This window comes from Syngnathus acus, chromosome 24, assembly GCF_901709675.1.
Source record: "Syngnathus acus chromosome 24, fSynAcu1.2, whole genome shotgun sequence".
Lineage (NCBI taxonomy): Eukaryota > Metazoa > Chordata > Actinopteri > Syngnathiformes > Syngnathidae > Syngnathus > Syngnathus acus.
This window is the reverse complement of record NC_051108.1, coordinates 338,147-356,307: the sequence shown is the minus strand read 5'-3', so window position 1 is coordinate 356,307 and position 18,161 is coordinate 338,147. Positions and strand designations below refer to the sequence as shown.

Genomic DNA, 18,161 nt, shown 5'->3' with positions numbered 1-18,161 from the left:
CCCCTAGTGGACAGCGTGGGTATGGAGGAACAGGAGCGGGAGCGGAGGAGGCAAGTGGTGGAGAAGTTCCAGAAAGCTCCCTTTGAGGAGATCGCTGCCCATTGCGGTGCTCGGGTACAGCAAAGACCGTGGTTTGATTTGTTTTTTTGTCCTCTCTTTCTCCGCTCTTTGTCTCACCACCCGCCGCTGTTTGCTGTTTTGTCTCGCTCAGGCCACGCTGCTGCAGAGCAAACTCAACCAGATCTTTGAGCTCACAATCAGGTGAGCCACAACCACAAAACGCCGTACCAGTCCGTTTCCGAGACAATGACGGACGGCCCCGCGTGTCCTCCCTCTCAGGCCCCCGCCCAGCCCGTCCGGCACCGTATCATCCGGCTACGGCCCGAGCCAGACTCGCTCGGTGCCCATCTACGAGATGAAGTTTCCCGACCTTTGCGTGTATTGAGAAGGCAAGGTTACTCCACTCTTCTTCTTCTCTTCCGGGGCAAACCATTTCTTGGCGAGGCAGGGCAAAAAAGAAATAAGGTGCCGCTGCTGCAAGCCAAAAACTTTGATAACAAGCCACATTTTGTCAAGCTCGCCATGTAGGAATGTTTTGGACAATCTTTTCCATTTTCTGCACTGATTTAATATGGGTTTTTTGTTGTTGTTGTAGTGCTGACATATTGCCAATTCTCTCATCGTGCGCGGCCGTGATTTGATCCTCGTTTATTATTTTTCACATTCCTTTTTAACAGTAGGATAAGAAGTCGCTCAACAGCTCATTGTGAGTACAGGGTCCCCCCGGCATAAAGCATTCAAATCTTTCAGCTCGTCTACAGTCAACATCTCAACATCTACTCCGAGTGTGTGCGTGCGTGCGCGTGTCTGTGCGTGCCTGCGTGCGCGCACGCACGTATCTATTTTATAAGAACTCAAATTTGACGCTCCGTCTCTTCTCTGCCTCTCGTTGGCATCAGCTTAGTCTCCCACCAACGGCACGGCACGTCTGTCCCCGTGCCGACTTCCCTCGAATCTCGTCCTCGTTTGCGGTCGTGTCGTGACTCTCCGGTCGTTCCCGTTTGTGTCCACCAAGCGTGACCCACCCACCTTACTTGTGTCAGTCATTTTGTCGTCTAGTTCCGGATAGCTCTGTCAACCGCGTAGTGCTTGTGCAGGTCCGAGACCCCTTCTGTGAACTTTGCACTTTAAAAACTGGAGGACCTTGTGACAAAGGCAGCTTGACTTTTTGGGGACGGAAAAATGCCTTAGCGCTCGCTGCGTCCGTCCTGTCCTGTCCTGTCCTGACCTGACCTGACCTGACCTGACCTGACCTGACCTGACCTGACCTGACCTGACCTGTCCTGTCCTGTCCTGTCCTGTCCTTGCATGCTTCTGTGATGTGTTAGACAATAAAAGTTACCAGTCCACAGAAGAAGCCCTTCCCTTGTCTTTTTCCGGTCAGACTTGGCACTGCCATGCTTAAAGAAATGTATTGAATTGACAAAACCAGAAGGATATGACCAAGCGTTTTCCCGCTGGCGTTTTTGGTATTGTTTACAAACGAAGCCGATGTCAGGAACTCACTGGCATTTTTTATTTTGTTTACAAACAAGGCCAACGCTTACTAGCCTAGTCCACAAAGACTTCAACTTGTCCCACAGCCAGTACATTAGTCAAAGCTAAAATGAGGCGTAGGCCCAGATCTGGGCTTGAGTTTGACACCCAATTCGCTCAGTCAAGACTTTTACAACAAGGAACGAGAAACACAAAGACATAAAGTGATTGATAGCAACATGCAAAAATCAGCTAGCCGACGATCCTCTGCACATCCTTGAGAAGAATGTCCCCGAAGATGCCGGTCAGCGATCCCTGAGCATTCTTCACGTGGCCGTCTCGGGGACTCCCCCGCTTCCTCTCCCGGGGCCTCGCCGGCTCGCTCGGGAAGGCAGAGCCTTTGAGCGCTTTGCGGTTGGGGAGTTTGCCCCATGGCGAGTGCCTTCGCTTGGCGCTTTTGTGTCCCGGCTTGGGTCTGGGCGTCATGTTCCCGCCGGGGGGTTTCCCCCAGCGGAAGTGCTCCATGGAATAGCTCCTCTCGGCATGATGAGAGCCCGCTCGGCCTTCCCGGGTCCCGTTCCTGGAGGGCTGACTCCAGCGGAAGTGCTCCATGGGGTACGAGCGCCGCCCTTCTGCTGCCCTGGCCTCCAACGTGGAGAGTTCCTTTTCCTCGCTGATGCTGAGCGCCGGACGCCGCATCTGGCTGGCTGACTTGCAGAGTTCCAGGCAGACCTGAACGGAGGCCATGACAGAAAACACAGCGAGGGTCAAGAAGATTCCATTCCACCCGTTGATCCTTCACGACTGGCGTTTGAGGTTAGACGGAGTGACGGGCAAGGTGCGGTTGAACACGCATTGGCAGATGAGCTCACCAGCAGCCTCCCCCTGTTGATGTTTTTGCAGATGGAGCACTCTGAGCCCAAGGCCGGAATGGACAAGAAGAGCGCCACCGACAACCAACACGGACACTCCATGTTGCTGGGCTTCAAAAGAAAAAGCAAAGCGTCAAGCCGGACAAATGGCATCTGTGCTAGGTAGGTGTCTTGCCTTTTTGCAGTGCAACAACCCACATCCATTTTGACAACATGTAAACCCCCCCAAAAAGCAGCTTTCATTGCTGTGGGCTCGCTCGGGCATTTGAAACGCTCTCCTTCCTGCGCTGATCCCACTGAACTCTGCAAACATTGACGAGCGAGCGGCTTTGACTGGAATATTGCAGATGGCTTGCGCAACTGCTTCAACTCCCCCCACCGTGTCTGAAAATGGTTACGTTTATTAACCGTGACTACAGATTGCAGAAGAAGAATATAGCTACGGAAAGGCAAAGCAATCATCTGATTTGGCACTCATCCCTGCTAAGCAAAAAGAAGGCGGCGACATTTTCCTACCGATTCTGGTCGTCCTGGTTTTTTCTTTCTTTCTTTTTTTTTTTTTATATTTGTTGTTGTTTAAGCTCCTATGAGTTTTTCTTCCTTTTGCGCGGCGACTCGTCTCCTCTTCCTCGCAGCTGCCGTCAGCTCGAGAGGCTCTCCGCGCTCTGCTCCTTTTATAGAGCTCCTGGAGGCCTCGGGGTGGGTGTGCGAGCGAGGGATCTCCCACTCCACGTGGGCGGGGGAACAATGCATCATTTTCTTTCTCTCTCTCTCTCTCTCTCTCTCTCTCTCTCTGTGTGTGTTTCGCCGCCTTAGCCCACGAAGCTTTTCTTTTTTCTATCAGCGTGGCGACTTGACAGTTGACCTGCAGCCAGCCGCGTGTCACGTTGCCACGGCCACATTGTTGTTAGTAATGTTTAATATTAACGATGTAACATCTTCCCAATTGTATGACTCGGCTGCTCAAAGTGGACCGGGACGAGCTCCAGTTCACGCACGACTCAAGCGCTTTGGAAAAGGAACTAGGCCAGAATCCTTGTCATTTTCCTCTTCCAAAAGGACGACTTTAACGCCATTGTTATTTTGATTTTCTTTCTTTGCCCGGTGCTCCTTTGAAGCAAACGGTGAAATGAAAAGCTTACGCCAGATCTGTTCTGCTCCAATTACCGAGAGCTTGCGTTCACGTTTGATATTGCGAGTGTATCGGCCCTGTCCTTTAAAGCCGTGCAAGGAACAACCACCCCGCCCACGTCGCCACGGCATTCCAGGCCCAAAGCTTGTTCGCCTTACGTAAAGGAACGCCATTAGCGGCGGCGGTGGCGGAACAGTGTCTTCCGGAGGAGAACGCGCTGTTTGGAAACCTGACTATTGATCTGACCCCTGAGTTTGATTTTGATGAGCGGTCGACCGGAGAACATCAAAAGCGATGTGCGCCGCAGTCCCGACCGATTTTCTCAAAGACTTTGTGTAAAGGCAACAGATGGTGCAATGCGGTCATTGTCACACGCAAGTTTTGAAAAGGACAAAAGCAAAGGGCTTTTGGCGCTTTCAAAATTCCTCCTCGAGCGAAAAGCACCATTTGTACGAGTCGCATACGATCCGTCGGCGCGTATTTGTGTCGTCTCGACCGACCGACCGCATGCATGCCGTTTGAGATTTGTTCTTAACAATACAAACAGCTTGACAAAAATAATACACTTCATGAAAACAATAACAATGTCATTAAATAGATTGTAAAAACACATTTTTTTTGTAAGCCTTGGCTGCCTGGCCACAATATAATTTGAGCAAAGGAATGCTCCAAGGAGAGCTGGAACTTAGTGTAGAACGAGTCTGTTTTCAATTGACATATTTAGTTAGTTAGTTGAAAACCAAATGACCCTGTGGGAATGTGAAACACGATGATGCAAGTTCTTTGGCCACATTTCCAAATTCTTAGTAATACAAGTGAAGGTAATGAATGATATGGTTCATTTGGGTATTTACGTATGTGGTTGATATATTTGGTTGTTTGATTTTCCACATGTTATTTGGAGAGAAATGTGATTATATGTAACATACAAAGAGATCAACTTTAATACACATTATGATGCATTCCTTTGACATATTTAATGATGATAACTTTGTTGTTTTGAATCCCTCTTCTAAAGTTTGTGTGCACATGCCTCAGGTGTTTGCATTAAATGTAGCGTGAAAACAAAATATTAGTTTCTTGTAAAAGCGAAGCCGAAGCCCACGTTTACAGGGCACCTAAACGAGAAAGAACAGACCGTAATGGTCAGCACATGTTGGAGTCAATTGCATGTGTGAGCCCATGGTGGCCGTCGTGCTCCAACATCAGAACATTCTGTTGTGCTGTGAATTGGCTGCCAAGAGCAGTCACGCACACAGATCATATTTGCCATGTCCTTCTTGCCGCAATCTGCTTATGTACCTTGCTTTCATCGTCTATCAATTTCAACTACAGGATAGTGCTTACAAGTCACCAAATTTGCATAGGATTGCACTTCAAAAAGAGACAAAGGAAGAGAATGTAAGAATGGTTCATTCATTGCGACTCCAACTTGATCAGCAGGTGGCAGTAGAGTACAGGCAAACGAACATCAAGCTTTTCTCTTACCTCATCAGTAAATGATATATAAGAATGTTTTTCAAACATTATTAAATATATTAGTCTTTGGCCTGAAATAATTGGTCCCTCATTCCCCTTTTCACTTACGCAGCAGTACTCGTGTCAGCCACAAGATGTCACAATTTAGTCACAAATAAAAAGCGCGTTAGTGTCCAGAAAAGGGCCACCGTTTTCTTTGGGGAGAAAAAAAACAACACAAAACATTTACATTGAGACGTTGGCTATTTACCCAAATAGAAAGTCAATAAGAATAACAAATACTGTACACAAAAATTTAATTCAATTAACCCCCCCCCCCGATTTGCGAAGGTAGCAGCTGTTTTAAGACAGCAAACTTAACACCGGTAATTAAAGGTAGATAATATACCATAACTGTTACTATGGAAGACTTTTTTGAAAACCAAAATTCCCCACTGTGTTTGCACCTAGTCCAAAAACAAGTGTAAAAGTGAAGATTATTCCAATTATTATTATTGTACTTGTGTGGAAAAGCCCGAAAGCAGGCGGGTGGCAGGAGGTGGTCTTGGACGAGGAGCCCCGCATTCCTCACATTTCTGCCTTGTGATGTCACTGCCTGCTGCCTTCATGCTGATCACCAAAGCTGGGGAATTGCGTGGACTTGAGCGTGTTCACCTTTCAAAGGGCGCTCATTTTCATTGGGTGGGCTGAGAAGAAATGCCATCCATCTATCCAAAATACAATTCCGTAAGCATTCGCTTATTGTTCTCACCAAACAAATGTCGCGACTCTAAAGTTGATCCGGATGTGGCGGAGAACCACTACTGCTCGCCACCTCCATGTTGGGATATTTAAGGGTTCAGCGTGTAGTAGATGTGAAAGTTATTTCTGAAATGTTGTTTTTGCATCTTAAAACAAGTTGTATAGAGTGCGTGTGTATGTGTAAGAACAAAAACGTGTGCCTACTGCAAAATGGCCACTTTGCAAAAAGGAGCTGCGTACACGAGCACCGACATTATTCGGTGCTCGTGAACGCATCTAGCGACTCCGTCTCAGCCCCGCCCGCCCACTCGTGTCCAGAACGCCCCCGGAGGGCAAGCAGCGGCTCCTCTGCTGGACTGGACCGCATCGCATCGCACCGCACCGCATAGCCTAGCAAAGACGCCCCAGCGAGACCACATCACCACGTCGCTGCTCCACTCCACTCCACTCCACTCACTCACCGCCACGGCCCACTCGTGAGAGAGACGACGGCTCGTAAGCCTTTTTTGGTGCCGTTCAACTCCCAATTCGACCCGCCGAAAACTTTTTTTCCCCCTTCCCTGGCGCCACCAAATCGAGTTTTACGACTGAGATTTATTTCCCCTCCGCCGAGAGTCCGTCGCAAAATCCTACGCTTCACGTGGAAACCTAATCCACACTGGATGGAGATTATGTTTTCCGTGTGAAGGAGAGAAGGAGACGGAGAGAGGTCTCTTCGGGACACATCGGCATGTAGCGGGGTGAGTTGGACTCTTGCAAAGTGTTTGTTTGTGCTACTTTTTTAATGACTGTTGGGTCCGCCGTCCGCCCCTCCAAAAAAAAAGAAAAAACAGGCCAAATGGCTGGGCCACGTAAGGAAGCTGACGGTGCATCCCAAATATTGTCGTCACGACTTGCTCTGTAAACACCTGTACCTGCAAGTACACTCGGTCGGGGTTGGTTCTTTGGAGCAGTGGCTTGCATTGGCTTCCATGGGTTGTTACATGGGTTGGTTGTTACATGGTTCATCGAGTCTGAAATCGCTGCTAGAAAGGAGTCAAAAGTCCGCCAAAGTTGTTTACAGGGTGCTTCACGGTTGACTCACTCGAAAATGACAGCTAAGGGAGCAAGCGGCGCATCACCTGGAACCCAAATGCCCAAACAAAGGCCCAAAGGTCACAGCCCATCATTTGGAGCTTCACAATCAAATCATTAGCAAATGACAAATTAAGTGGAGCAGATTTTTTATCACCTGTGGTTAAAAATGACGATCCAATCGGCCCTGATTTGCTGAGGGTAAATTGGCTGGGGGCCGCCCACCGAGCTTTGAGATGCTTTCATTTTCACCGCCTTACCTTGTCGTAGTTTGCGTGTTTTGTTCTCTTGATGACGAATCCCTAGAAACCAGCCAGTCCAACGAGACTTCTTTTCTGTTTCTGCGAAGGTTTGCCACTTGTCCTGGAAGCCACGACGCCCCCCCCCCCCCCCTATCTATCAACTTTGCTCTGCATTTTGGAAATGGGCTGGAAAGGGCCACGCGAGGCTCACGCCGCCAGGGGGTCACCCCGACACCCATAACGACTTTGTGAGTGGGGTGAAGTTTGCATTGGGACGGCCTCAGTTCTGCTGGTGAAAAGGAACATAGCTTTTAGTACATCTTCCTCTGCGAGGCCGCGGGCCGAATTTGGCCCCGGGCCTGACCTCAGACATGCTTGCCCTAAATGAAGTCATACATCATTCTTCTTGTCAGTGTATCACCTGGAGATTTGATTTCAAAACAGTTCAAAATGACAGCAGTCTACCGTCTGGAAACGATGACACACCTTGGGGGCAGTCTATCACCTGGTTCTTCGCAGTCAGATCAGTCCCAAATATTGCATTCATAGTAAAATGCCTTTGTCGTTTGTGTTTTGGAACGCGTCATTGCACAACTCTTACATATTTGTATGCGTATGCGTGTGAACGATGTGTTTTGACATGCACCTGTAAAAAGAAAACGTGCATGCACACACGCAAACATCTAAAGGCAAATATTGCTGCAGGGGGCGTAACCCCCCCCCTCCCCCACGGACATCTGGCTGCGTCTCATGTCCAACAGCACGCTGTGTAAATGACATGGTAGCAGGGCCAGTGGTTTTGGGGGAATACACGGCACTTTGGTTTGCCGGAGAATTTGAAAGCTGTGAAGAATTCCGCTTCTTGCCAGCAGCGCCAACTGAGCTCAGCAAGCGGCTGGGGGCGGGGTCAATGCTTTAGTGGTCTGCGTGTTTTTGGTGAAGTTGCTTCAAAATGTTGAGCACAAAAAACCCCCAACATTGCCCGGTTGTGACAAAGCGTGTTTGGACCTGCCCTGATATGTATGATGCTTTGCAGGTGCAAAGGGGTGGAATGTCAATCAGCGCAAGCCCCGCCTCCTATCATGCGCCAGAGACTACCAAACATACACGCGACAGATAGACCTGAGCTCACAATAGGCGATGACAAGCAGGCGTCTGTGTTGTAAGGTCCTGTGTGGGGTGGGGGGGCGCTTTGTCTTGGCGCTTTGGCTTGGCGCTTTGGCTTGGCGCTTTGGCTTGGCGCTTTGGCTTGGCGCTTTGGCTTGGCGGGCTGGGAATGTCATGGAAAAAGTGAGCAGGGCTGCGGTTTGGGACGATGACGAGCAGCGGCTCTTGATCCCGGCTGTTGATTTTTCCCTCCTTTCCGTTCTTCTTGGGAACAACTGGAAGGACATGATAAGAGATGGCGCTCCTCCTCCGTTTCCCAGCCAGCGCTACCTTTGCTCCGCCCACTGGCAGTCATTGCGCCGTGCCGGTGCGCTGGCTTCTTCCTGTACGTTGTTTTTGTGGCCATCCTCACACCCTACTCTGTGCGCTGTGACCTCCAGTGTGTGTGAATTTGGATTTTGGTCCGGATCGGTGAGCGACACGGGTTCCCACCAATGAGAGTTGTGTGGTGCGTTTGAGCTGGCTGGAGTGCAGCAAAATGAGCAGATGATCTTCCAAGAGACATCTGGCATCCCATCTGTGTGTTTGTGCACGCGCGGCATTTTCTTGGAAATGCCAATCTGTCGGCCTCCACTTTGCTAAACCGCACAGTGACAATCGAGCAATTCTGTCCAGTCTTGACAGTCCTTGGATTGATTGGCCACCAAGGAACGTGATGGCAAGCGGCATGGAAATGTTTTTTTTTGAAGACCTCAAGCGGTGTTTATGTCTTTCTGTCTCCAGCGGCGGCGGTCCGGTCCGGTCCTGTCCTGTCCTGTCCTGTCCTGTCCTGTCCTGTGGTCCTCCTTTGGGAATGGGCCAGCGTCTGGCCACGGAGCATCTCTCCACACGGCGCCACGGCCCCAGCGCGAGGGGGGCCGTGGGCAGCTCCTGAAGCGGCTCCGTCTTCAGCGCGACCTTTGAACTTGCCATGCCCTTCCGGCTGAAGCTGCGGCGCACGCGGCGCTACAACGTCCTGAGCAAGAACTACTTTGTGACGCGCATTCGGCTGCTGGACAGCAACGTGATCGAATGTACGCTGTCTGTGGAGAGCACGGGGCAGGAATGCCTGGAAGCCGTGGCGCAGCGTCTGGAACTACGCGAGGTGAGCCCTCCTCCGTTAGCGACTCCACCGAGATCTCCTTTCTGACGTCCCCCCTCGGCTTTAGACGCCCTACTTTGGCCTGTGGTTCCGAGGGAAGACCCAGGCGCCGGCGCAGCGTTGGGTGGAGTTGGAGAAGCCCCTCAAGAAGCAGCTGGACAAGTTTGGCAACGAGCCGCTGCTCTTCTTTGGGGTCATGTTCTACGTGCCCAGCGTGTCCCGCTTGGAGCAGGAAGCCACCAGGTAAAAGGTGCTGGCTATTTGCTCAGGAGAGAGCGCAGGTTTGTTCTGCAGAGGCCACAATCTGCTCTGCTAAAGGGCTGGTATTCCAGGAATCCCCTGCGGCCTTCTGTGTGTGCGCATCTGCCCATGGTGTGGGCTTAGGGTTAGGAAGGGGAAACAATAGTCTGCTACTATTAGCACGCTTGCACAGCGTCGGCAGCACATTTTCATTCCGCTCCCGTATTTAGTTCTCTTTCAGCCCTTCCCTCCTTTTTCTCCTTGTGTGAGTCAGGAATGTTGGCACAGCCGTCCAGCGTAGGAGGCGGACCACACATTCCTCCAAGCAGAAGTGCAAAGGGAGAGTGGGATGGGGCGAGCGAGCGAGCGAGCGGGTGGGGGGGGGCTGGAGAATGGGGCCGATGTCTGGTTTACTCAACAGACACTCATGCGTGCACGCACGCACACTCCTCCCAAGAATCCTCGGCGAAGGCAGCTGCCGTCCGGCAGAGGACCTAGTCACAATGCGTCGCTTGTGGGACCCTAAGCGCCGCCCCGGCCGGGCAGGCTTTGCAAAAGTGCCCCCCCCCGGCCCGCCCGCCCGCTCGCTCGCTCCAAGCTTGTAAACAATCCTCTCAGTCCCGTCGTTTATGTTGACGATGACTAAAGAATGGCAAAAAGTGAGTGCAAAATGCTGGCCATAGGCTGCCAATGAATTGTGGGAACCCACACTTCTTTTCAAATGCGGCTCTAATTTTCACAGGGTTCACGCAGAGGTGAATTTGTCCAGAATGTCAATGTATTGCAGCCAGACTTGTTGTTTGCTTTGGTTTTGCGGTTAGAACCCGCTCCGCTGCCTTCCCGAGTTTTCTTTTTTTGGGGCGGGGTGGGGTGGGGTGGGGGGCGACTCCATCGAAAGTGTAATTACGGCTCGACTCACCGCACACCCGAAAATCGTAATGCTCTTTTGTTGTAAACATAGTGACTACGGTGGCTTGGCTTTTGGGTGTTTTCTTGATTTGGGGTCGGCTGCCAAAAGCAGCCAGTGTCAAAACAGTGGGCAAGTGACGCTCGCCATCGGGTTTGCTCTGCGGCTCCCCCTACGGCTGCCAACTGTAATTATTTCCCAAAATAAGCGCTGCCCTTTTCCCAGCCCAAAATGTAACGCCGCTATTGTTGCTTTGCGATGAGCAAAGACCGGCCCACGTCACGCCTTTGTGTTTGGCGTTAGGACGCGGAAAAGTGAAGCCCAAAATTGACCCAAAGGGCTTTAGGAGGAGTCAAATGTTGCCATGAGTGTCCAAGGCACTTTACTAAAAGGAAGAGAGAGTGAAATGTCCTTGTTTGAACAGTCCGCCACAGTTTGACGCTTTTGCTCTTCCTCGGCTCCGCCTCTCTCGACCGCGTCAAGCTCCGCCCGCCGCCCGCCTCCCTTCCTGAAGCCGCGGCGGCGCGGCCTGGCTAATTAGAGGGTTGCCACGGGAACGGAATGGCATCCCAGCCAACGGGTGTAATGACAGGGTGAGGGAGGAGGCGCGCGGGAACGATTATAGGCCGCCCCGACAGCTGCTAAAAAAAGGAGACGAGACTCTGAGGTGAAAGTGAAAGAAAAATAAAGAAATAAACTGCAAGTGTGAAAATGAAAGATTTGGTTGCACGACACGGCTCGTGATTTCTTGGCCCCCAAAACACGGCGCCAATGGCGAGAAGTTGAACGTCGTCATCTTTTGTCACGACCGCTCAAGCCGAGACAAACGCGGATATCGCCGTGCTCTTTTGGCAAGAAAGCTGGCGTTACGCGAGGCCGCTGGCATTATGCCAGGCCGCTGGCGTTACGTGAGCCCGCCATCGTCCGCCTGGGCATGGCGTCGGGGCCGTCGCCGAGCCGGGCTCCAAAATGAGTCACTCGTTCCTCCGTCGACCTCTGCCAAGTTTGTCTTTCTTCCTTTCTTTAGTCTTTCTTCTTGGTATTGTAAAACAAAGGTGCCTTTGTGTTTCAGGTACCAGTACTACCTTCAGGTGAAGAAGGAGCTGTTGGACGGACGCCTCCACTGCACGGTGGAGCAGGGCATCAGACTGGCCGGCCTGGCCGTGCAAGGTAAGAGAAGAGAGAGCAACCTCGCGTGGGTTTGCTCAGGTCATCTTGACTTTACTACCTAATATGGCCACCGAGAGAGAGTGCACGCCACTTCACGTCCTATGCTATCTCTCTCACACACACACACACACAGAGTGTCCCTCCCGCTTGCTGTCTGTCTCTCCGGACGGAATGTAAACAAAGCGTTTGCTTATTGCCAGCACCAAGGTTAGTCTTGGCCGGCGGCAGGAAGAGCGTTATCACACGTCCGAGGCCGGCCGGCATCATGTTGGGCCTGGGAAAGTGGGAATCTCGTCACATGTTACGAGACTCGTTAAGGGGAGGCAATGGGGGGGGGGGACACTTTCTGCTGACGTCAGCATCAAGAAAACGCTTGCCTTGCTTTGCTTGCAGCCGACTTTGGGGACTTCACTCAGTTCATGTCTCAGGACTTCCTGCGGGAGTACGTGCTCTTCCCAGTGGTGAGTAGCCCGCCGGTGCCGCCGCCGCCGCCACCAGCACATTTGCCCGCCCTTTCCAACTCTCTGGCCTGGCCAACGACTAGAACTGGCCTCACGGAGACGAGGTGCTGGAGGAGTGGACGCAGAAGGTGGCCGAAGAGCACAAAAGCCACTGGTACCGAGCCACCGACTGGCAGCTCGATTGTTTTGCCGCCAAACGCTAACGCCCTTCTGCTTGCAGTCGAATGGCGCCGGCCGAAGCGGAGCTGCTCTACATCGAGGAGATCGAGAAACTGGACGGCTTCGGCCAGGAGAGTTTCGCCGCCAAGGTGCGTGGTCCGGCGCCGCTCCAAAGTCTCCCCGACAGACTTTAACGGCGCTCTCTCGGCGCGCAGGACAACTACACCAACGACATTTTCATCGGCATGTCTTTCGTGGGCGTCTTTGTCAAGCACAGAAACGGCCGATCCATCATGCTCCACAGGTCAGCGTTCGTCCCGGTCTCGCGCGCGCTCCGCTCGCTCGCTCGCTCGGTCGGTCGGTGGGTCGGGGTGAAAAGGCGCCTTTGGTTGCGTAACAGGTGGAAGGACATCGGCACCGTCGCGCACAACAAGTCGGCCATCACCGTGGAGATCACCAGTCGCGACGACACCATCATCTTTCACCTGGTGAGCCGCGGCAAACCGCAACTTGCCAAATGATACATTGAACGAATCTTTTGGGCCGCCGCAGGAGGACATGGAGATGGCCAAGTACATGGCTCGTCTGTTCACGGCCAGACACAAGTTCTACAAACAGAACAAGATTTGCGCAGAGTGAGTCTGCACGCCAAGCGCGCATACGGCGCTCATGATGGCGCCGCGGATGGCCGCCACGGTGAGTCGCTCTCTGTTTCATGTTCCTCCTCACGTGTGTCTCTTCAGGCCCACTCGCTCTCCGGCGCCAATCAGGAGGAGGCCCACCTGGACGCAGCACCGCCTTTCTCTGGTACGAGTCAAGCGTCTGGCCTCTTGTTTTGCTTTGGTTGCATTTTTGCAACCTTGGCGTGGCTGCGATTCCCGGCCCGACCCAAGCCGGTGCTTTACGCCTCTGCTTGGCCGGCGCCTGCGGACAATGGCAGCTAAATGCGACACAATGGCCGCTCCTCGGAGAAGATTCTCAGGTTGCGCTGCTCGTTGACCATGACGCCAGCCACAAATATGCCGACGCGGGGCGGGAAGTCTCAAAAATAGACCTCTTGTGGCTAATTGAACACTGCGGCGGCGGCGGCGGCGCGCTAACGTCGTTGGTCTTATTCCCGCAGTGGATATTTGAAAGGGATTCCCCGACAGTTCCCTTTTCTCTTCCTTTCTCGCAGCCTCGGCCGCAGTCGTGCAACTTCCAGACGGCGCATTCCCAGTACCAAGACACAAAGAGCTCTCAAGGTACGGTCGCCGCCCGCCCGAAGCGTCGGCTCCGGTGTGAGCCCCGCTGTGCTGCCGCCCCGTAGACAGCATCTTCCACCACGAGGAGCCCTACTACAAGTCGGAGAGCAGCCTGGAGCGCTGCCAAGCCGCCGCCGCCGCCGAGTTCCCCTTCCGCAACGGCGGCAGCGTCTACAGCAGCCCCAGCCTGAGCTCGCTCAACCGCTCGCAGACCTTCGTGCCGCCCTCGCCCGTGTCCTCCGACCTGAGCATCGCGGGCAGCGAGCTGATGCGCCCCGACTACATCCCCAGCCACCGGCACAGCGCCATCATCGCGCCGTCCTACCGGCCCACGCCCGAGTACGACGCCGTCATGCGGCAGAAGCGGCGCGTGCTGCACGCTCAGCGCGACCTGCACAGCCAGTCGCTGCGCAGTCTCAACATCAGCAACGCCTGCGCCTATCGCCAGCCCGAGGCGCTGGTCTACAGCCAGCCCGAAATGAGGGAGCGGGGCCCCTACCCCGGCCTGGGACCCAGCCCCTACGCGCAGGTCAGGAAAACCGGCCAGCCGGCCGTCTGTCCGTCCGTGGACGGATAGCTACAGCCGAGCGAGCGAGCGAGCGAGCCGCCCTCGCCCGGGATTTGCGCGTGGGGCTTGACCATATGTTGGCTGCTTCCTGCCTTGTAGATCAGCTACAGCAAGCCGGTGTCTTACGGTGGACCCCATCAGGGAGCAGCGGGGAGCGGGCCTTGTCGCTCACCACGCATCAACGGGGGGGGGAGCGGCGCGCCTGGCGCCGCCGGCACCTCCATCTCTCACACGGTCAGCACGCCCGAGCTGGCTAACACCAAACAACAAGGGAGCTACGCCGCCTCGGCTCACGTGGCCAGGCACCCCGTATCGCGACCCCCGCCGCCGTATCCCTCGGCGGCCTTCCGGCCGGCCACCAGCACGCCGGACCTGGCCAGCCACCGCCTGCGCTGCATCGGGGGCAGCAGCCCGGAGCTGGTGACCCGCATGGTGCAGCTGTCCGTCAAGACCTTCCAGCCGGACAGCTCGGCGGTGGTGCGCCAATCCCTGCAGGAGGTCAGCGAGCCGCTCACCACCGCCGCCGCGGCCAAGCACCGCTCCACCCTGGGCAAGCGGCACAGCATGGAGGTGATCATCGGCGGCATGAGAGGCGCCGGCCTGGAGGGCGTGGCCATGAAGGGCATCAACGCGCCTCTTCATCGAAGGAATACTCTGAGGGAGCACGTCATGCCCCCACAGCCCGTGGCCCAGCAAGCGCCGCCGCCGCCATCCAAAGACTTGGCCATCCCCACGCCCCCGCAGAAGGAAGCCCCGGTGGCCGCCTACCAGCATCAAAAGACTCTCTCCAACGCCACCATGCTCATCCACAGCAGCGAGAGCGAGGAGGACGAAGATGAAGAGGAGGAGGAAGAGAGGCCCGAGCTGGATGTCCAAATCCCGGGTCTCAACCAAGACATCAGCATCAGCGCCCAGTTGCAGGCCGCTCTGGCCAAGCTGCCCAACAAGCCCCCTCCGGAGTACCCGGGCCCTCCCAGAGCCCCCGGCAACATTCCCGCTCGCAACCGCCCGCTCGCCGCCGAGCCCGGCCCATCTCGGGGGCCTGAGGACGGCCAGCTTGCCGCCGGGGGTAGCGGCGGCGCTCTGACGCGAGGGGACCAGAGCGCCGGCAACGTCTTGGGACCGTCCATTTCGGAACCGGACCTCACCAGCGTGAAGGAGAGGGTGAGGAAGGAGCCGCTCAAGGAGAGGCCCGTGTCGGAGATGTTCTCCTTGGAGGACAGCATCGTGGAGCGGGAGATAGCGCAGAGGGTAAGACTCGACTCCTCAAACAGGGCATTCGTTGCTATTTGCTCAAATAGCGGCCGCGCTCCATTCACAACACAACTTGGTTAGGTTGTTTATTTGCTACCAGCCCGGCTCGCCCCTGATTAGCAATAATCCGCCCTTGGGCACGAGGTAGCGCAAGGAGGCTCTGTGGCCCGCTAAAACCTCCTCAAATCCCACAGGTTACGCTTGGGGGGGGGGTCGCCCGCCTGCCTGTCCCCTCCCTATTCTTCACATTGTGCCAAAAGAGATGGCAACGTCACCTTGGATGCCGGTGCTTTGATTTGTACCCAAACCAGACGAGGGCGTGAGGGTTGAATAGCGTCGCAGATTAGGCAAACTAATCCGATCCAGTTTCAAAGACCAAAGGAGGGGCGGGCCAAAGTGCTTCACATTATGTTTGCCACGGGCGCCAGCGTGACCACGGGCTTCTCCTCTCTCCTGAAGACGTTGGAGAGGCAGAAGATGTCGGCAGACTCGGCCAAGCGACCGCTCATGATGGCCGCCCTCAACGGCCTCTACGCGGCCCGCGGCCCCGAGCGTCCGGCCGACGACGGTGCCGAGGCCGCCAATGACGAACGGGTAAGGCCGCCGCCGCCACCGCCGTCTGGCTCGCAGTCGCTCTTTGGAGTCATGGAGCGCTGTCATCGCCGCTCGCCAGTGCACCACGTTGGAGCTGAAGCTGGAGGAGGAGCGCGTCTTCACCGAGTACGAGCAGGTGCCCAAAAAGAGGGCGGACGGCGCCGTCACCACCGCCGCGCTCCCAGACAATGCCGAGCGCAACCGCTTCCGCGACGTGCTCCCGTACGAGGAGAACCGGGTGGAGCTGGTGCCCAACAAGGAGAACAACACCGGCTACATCAACGCCTCCCATATCAAGGTGGGCGGGGACCGAAGGCTTTGGCCGTGAGCTCTGGCCGCTGTCCGGCTGCAACGCGACGCCCTGATTTTGTTGGCAGGTGAGCATCCGAGGGGAGGAGTGGCACTACATCGGCACCCAGGGTCCGCTGGCCAACACCTGTGCCGATTTCTGGCAGATGGTGTGGGAGCAGGGCGTCAACGTCATCGCCATGGTTACGGCTGAGGAGGTACGCGGGTGGCGGGCGGGCGGGCGGATGGCCGGCCAGTTGGTTGTGTTTCAAGCTTTGCGCGTGTTTCCAGGAGGGCGGGCGCTCCAAGAGTCACCGCTACTGGCCCAAGCTGGGCTCCAAGCACAACTCGGCCACGCACGGCAAGTTCAAGGTGACCACCAAGTTCCGCACCGACTCGGGCTGCTACGCCACCACGGGCCTGAAGGTCAAACACCTGCTGTCGGGCCAGGAGCGGACCGTGTGGCACCTGCAGTACACCGACTGGCCCGAGCAGGGCTGCCCCGAATACGTGCAGGGCTTCCTCTGTGGGTGATCGCCCGCCCCTCGTGCGCTTCTGGCTGGCTGTTTCTTCATCCCCCCCCCCCCCCCCCCCCCCCCCCCCCCCCCCCCCCCCCTCTTCTTCTCAGCCTACCTGGAGGAGATCCAATCGGTGAGGAGGCACACCAACTCCATGCTGGACACCTCCAAGAGCCCCAACCCGCCCGTGGTGGTGCACTGTAGCGCAGGCGCGGGCCGCACCGGCGTGGTCATTCTCACGGAGTTGATGATCAGTTGCCTGGAGCACAACGAGGTTGGTACCTTGAAAGAAAATCCCAACCTTGCGTCGAGCTAGACGCACGCACGCACGCGCGCGCGTGGCGACAATGGCTCCAGCGCCGGCCGGCCACAAAAGGATTTCCAAAACAAATGCCGCTCGCTCATTGTTGGTTGTCATCCCGTTTAGCCCGTGGAGATCCCCACCATGCTTTCGGGCTTGAGGCAGCAGCGGATGCTGATGGTCCAGACCATTTCGCAGTACAAGTTTGTCTACAGGGTCCTCATCCAGTTCCTCAAGAATTCTCGCCTCATCTGAAATGTCGGCACCCCCTGCTAAAACGGTTGCTTTCCATCCCTCTTCCAGACACTGTACCCATTTCAGGTGCCACAAGGTGGCGCTAAAGTCCAGCTGGCTGTCTAATTTATTCTAGTATTGCTTTGCCGCCATCTTGGCGCAAGGTCACCTTTTTGAAGTGGGGGGAGGAGCTTCTTCGAACAGAAAAGTAGTGCTCTGGCGCCATCTGCGCTATTAAACATACGCCTGCATCATTTAACAGGCAAGCAGCTCAACTCTGTTGCTTACCAAAACAACAAGAGAGTGGATGATGTCATCGTGCCTACATCGTGCCTGCACTTGTGGCAAGTCTGTGAATCCTTTTCACGTGAGCTGGCTTCCTTTCATCAACTGGGCTGAAACTTAGCAAAAGCAGTGCCCCCCCCCCCCCCCCCTTGTAAATTGTGCCTCATGCAAGTAAGTCTCCGCAACTATCCTAGCCAAAACGTTTCCAGACAGTATTTATCCTTCAACGTGTTTATAAAATCACATTTTGTTTTTGTACAGACACTCGTGTTGTGTGAAAATTCTTTCCTGACTTGGTACTATGAAAAATACCGTAACCTCTTCAACTATGCATGCGTGTTTTTTTAAACAAATATATATTTGAATGTATATAAGTGTATAAATGCAGTATATGTGTTGTGTTGCGTGTAAGGCGCCTGCCTGCCTGCCTGCGTGTTTTTTTGCACTTGTCGGTCACTCGCCATTCCACGGTTTGTCCCTATCTTTCTCCTGGCTGCGTGTTCGTTCATACAGCCGGATGGATGGATGGATGGATGGATGTTTTGCATCTGCATTCTCCTCCTCGCCCGTAAACATGTACTTGCTCGTCATGCAATAAAGCCTTATTTTCTCTA

General features: G+C 54.6%; 3 protein-coding genes across 15 annotated transcripts in view; 2 read left to right on the top strand and 1 right to left on the bottom strand.

Moving 5' to 3' along the window:
* Window positions 1-12,220, top strand: part of LOC119118287 (protein EFR3 homolog B) — a 27,342-nt gene extending 15,122 nt beyond the window's left edge. For 8 of the 9 annotated variants that reach the window (XM_037245185.1, XM_037245183.1, XM_037245182.1 and 5 more), the window contains 3 exons: window positions 8-114; window positions 212-261; window positions 340-806. In XM_037245185.1, the coding sequence (XP_037101080.1) occupies window positions 8-114; window positions 212-261; window positions 340-445 (263 nt within the window). In that variant the 3' untranslated portion in view covers window positions 446-806. Of the gene's footprint in view, window positions 1-7; window positions 115-211; window positions 262-339; window positions 807-12,206 lie in introns of those variants that run through there. The other variant, XR_005096688.1, reaches the window with a different exon arrangement.
* Window positions 1,555-5,499, bottom strand: LOC119118289 (pro-opiomelanocortin-like). Of its 4 annotated transcripts, none has more exons than XM_037245188.1 (3): window positions 5,408-5,499; window positions 2,391-2,519; window positions 1,555-2,268 (listed from the first exon to the last, which is right to left on the bottom strand). In XM_037245188.1, the coding sequence occupies exons 1-3, from the start codon at window positions 5,408-5,410 to the stop codon at window positions 1,789-1,791; spliced, it is 612 nt and encodes a 203-aa protein (XP_037101083.1). In that variant the 5' UTR covers window positions 5,411-5,499; the 3' UTR covers window positions 1,555-1,788. The 4 variants fall into 4 exon arrangements, with proteins under 4 accessions (XP_037101083.1, XP_037101085.1, XP_037101084.1 ...); XM_037245190.1 differs by having other exon boundaries at window positions 2,409-2,519; XM_037245189.1 differs by lacking the exon at window positions 5,408-5,499 and adding an exon at window positions 2,925-3,435.
* LOC119118285 (tyrosine-protein phosphatase non-receptor type 14-like) lies at window positions 6,068-18,161 on the top strand. Of its 2 annotated transcripts, XR_005096687.1 has the most exons (21): window positions 6,068-6,500; window positions 8,967-9,327; window positions 9,392-9,567; window positions 11,544-11,641; window positions 12,035-12,102; window positions 12,186-12,256; window positions 12,323-12,410; window positions 12,477-12,565; window positions 12,662-12,749; window positions 12,814-12,896; window positions 13,005-13,068; window positions 13,439-13,505; window positions 13,571-14,034; window positions 14,173-15,324; window positions 15,787-15,921; window positions 16,001-16,219; window positions 16,299-16,427; window positions 16,501-16,735; window positions 16,838-17,001; window positions 17,155-17,591; window positions 17,960-17,979. XR_005096687.1 is itself a non-coding variant. In XM_037245175.1 (20 exons), the coding sequence occupies exons 2-20, from the start codon at window positions 9,154-9,156 to the stop codon at window positions 17,281-17,283; spliced, it is 3,693 nt and encodes a 1,230-aa protein (XP_037101070.1). In that variant the 5' UTR covers window positions 6,068-6,500; window positions 8,967-9,153; the 3' UTR covers window positions 17,284-18,161. The 2 variants fall into 2 exon arrangements, 1 of the variants encoding a protein (XP_037101070.1); XM_037245175.1 differs by having other exon boundaries at window positions 17,155-18,161.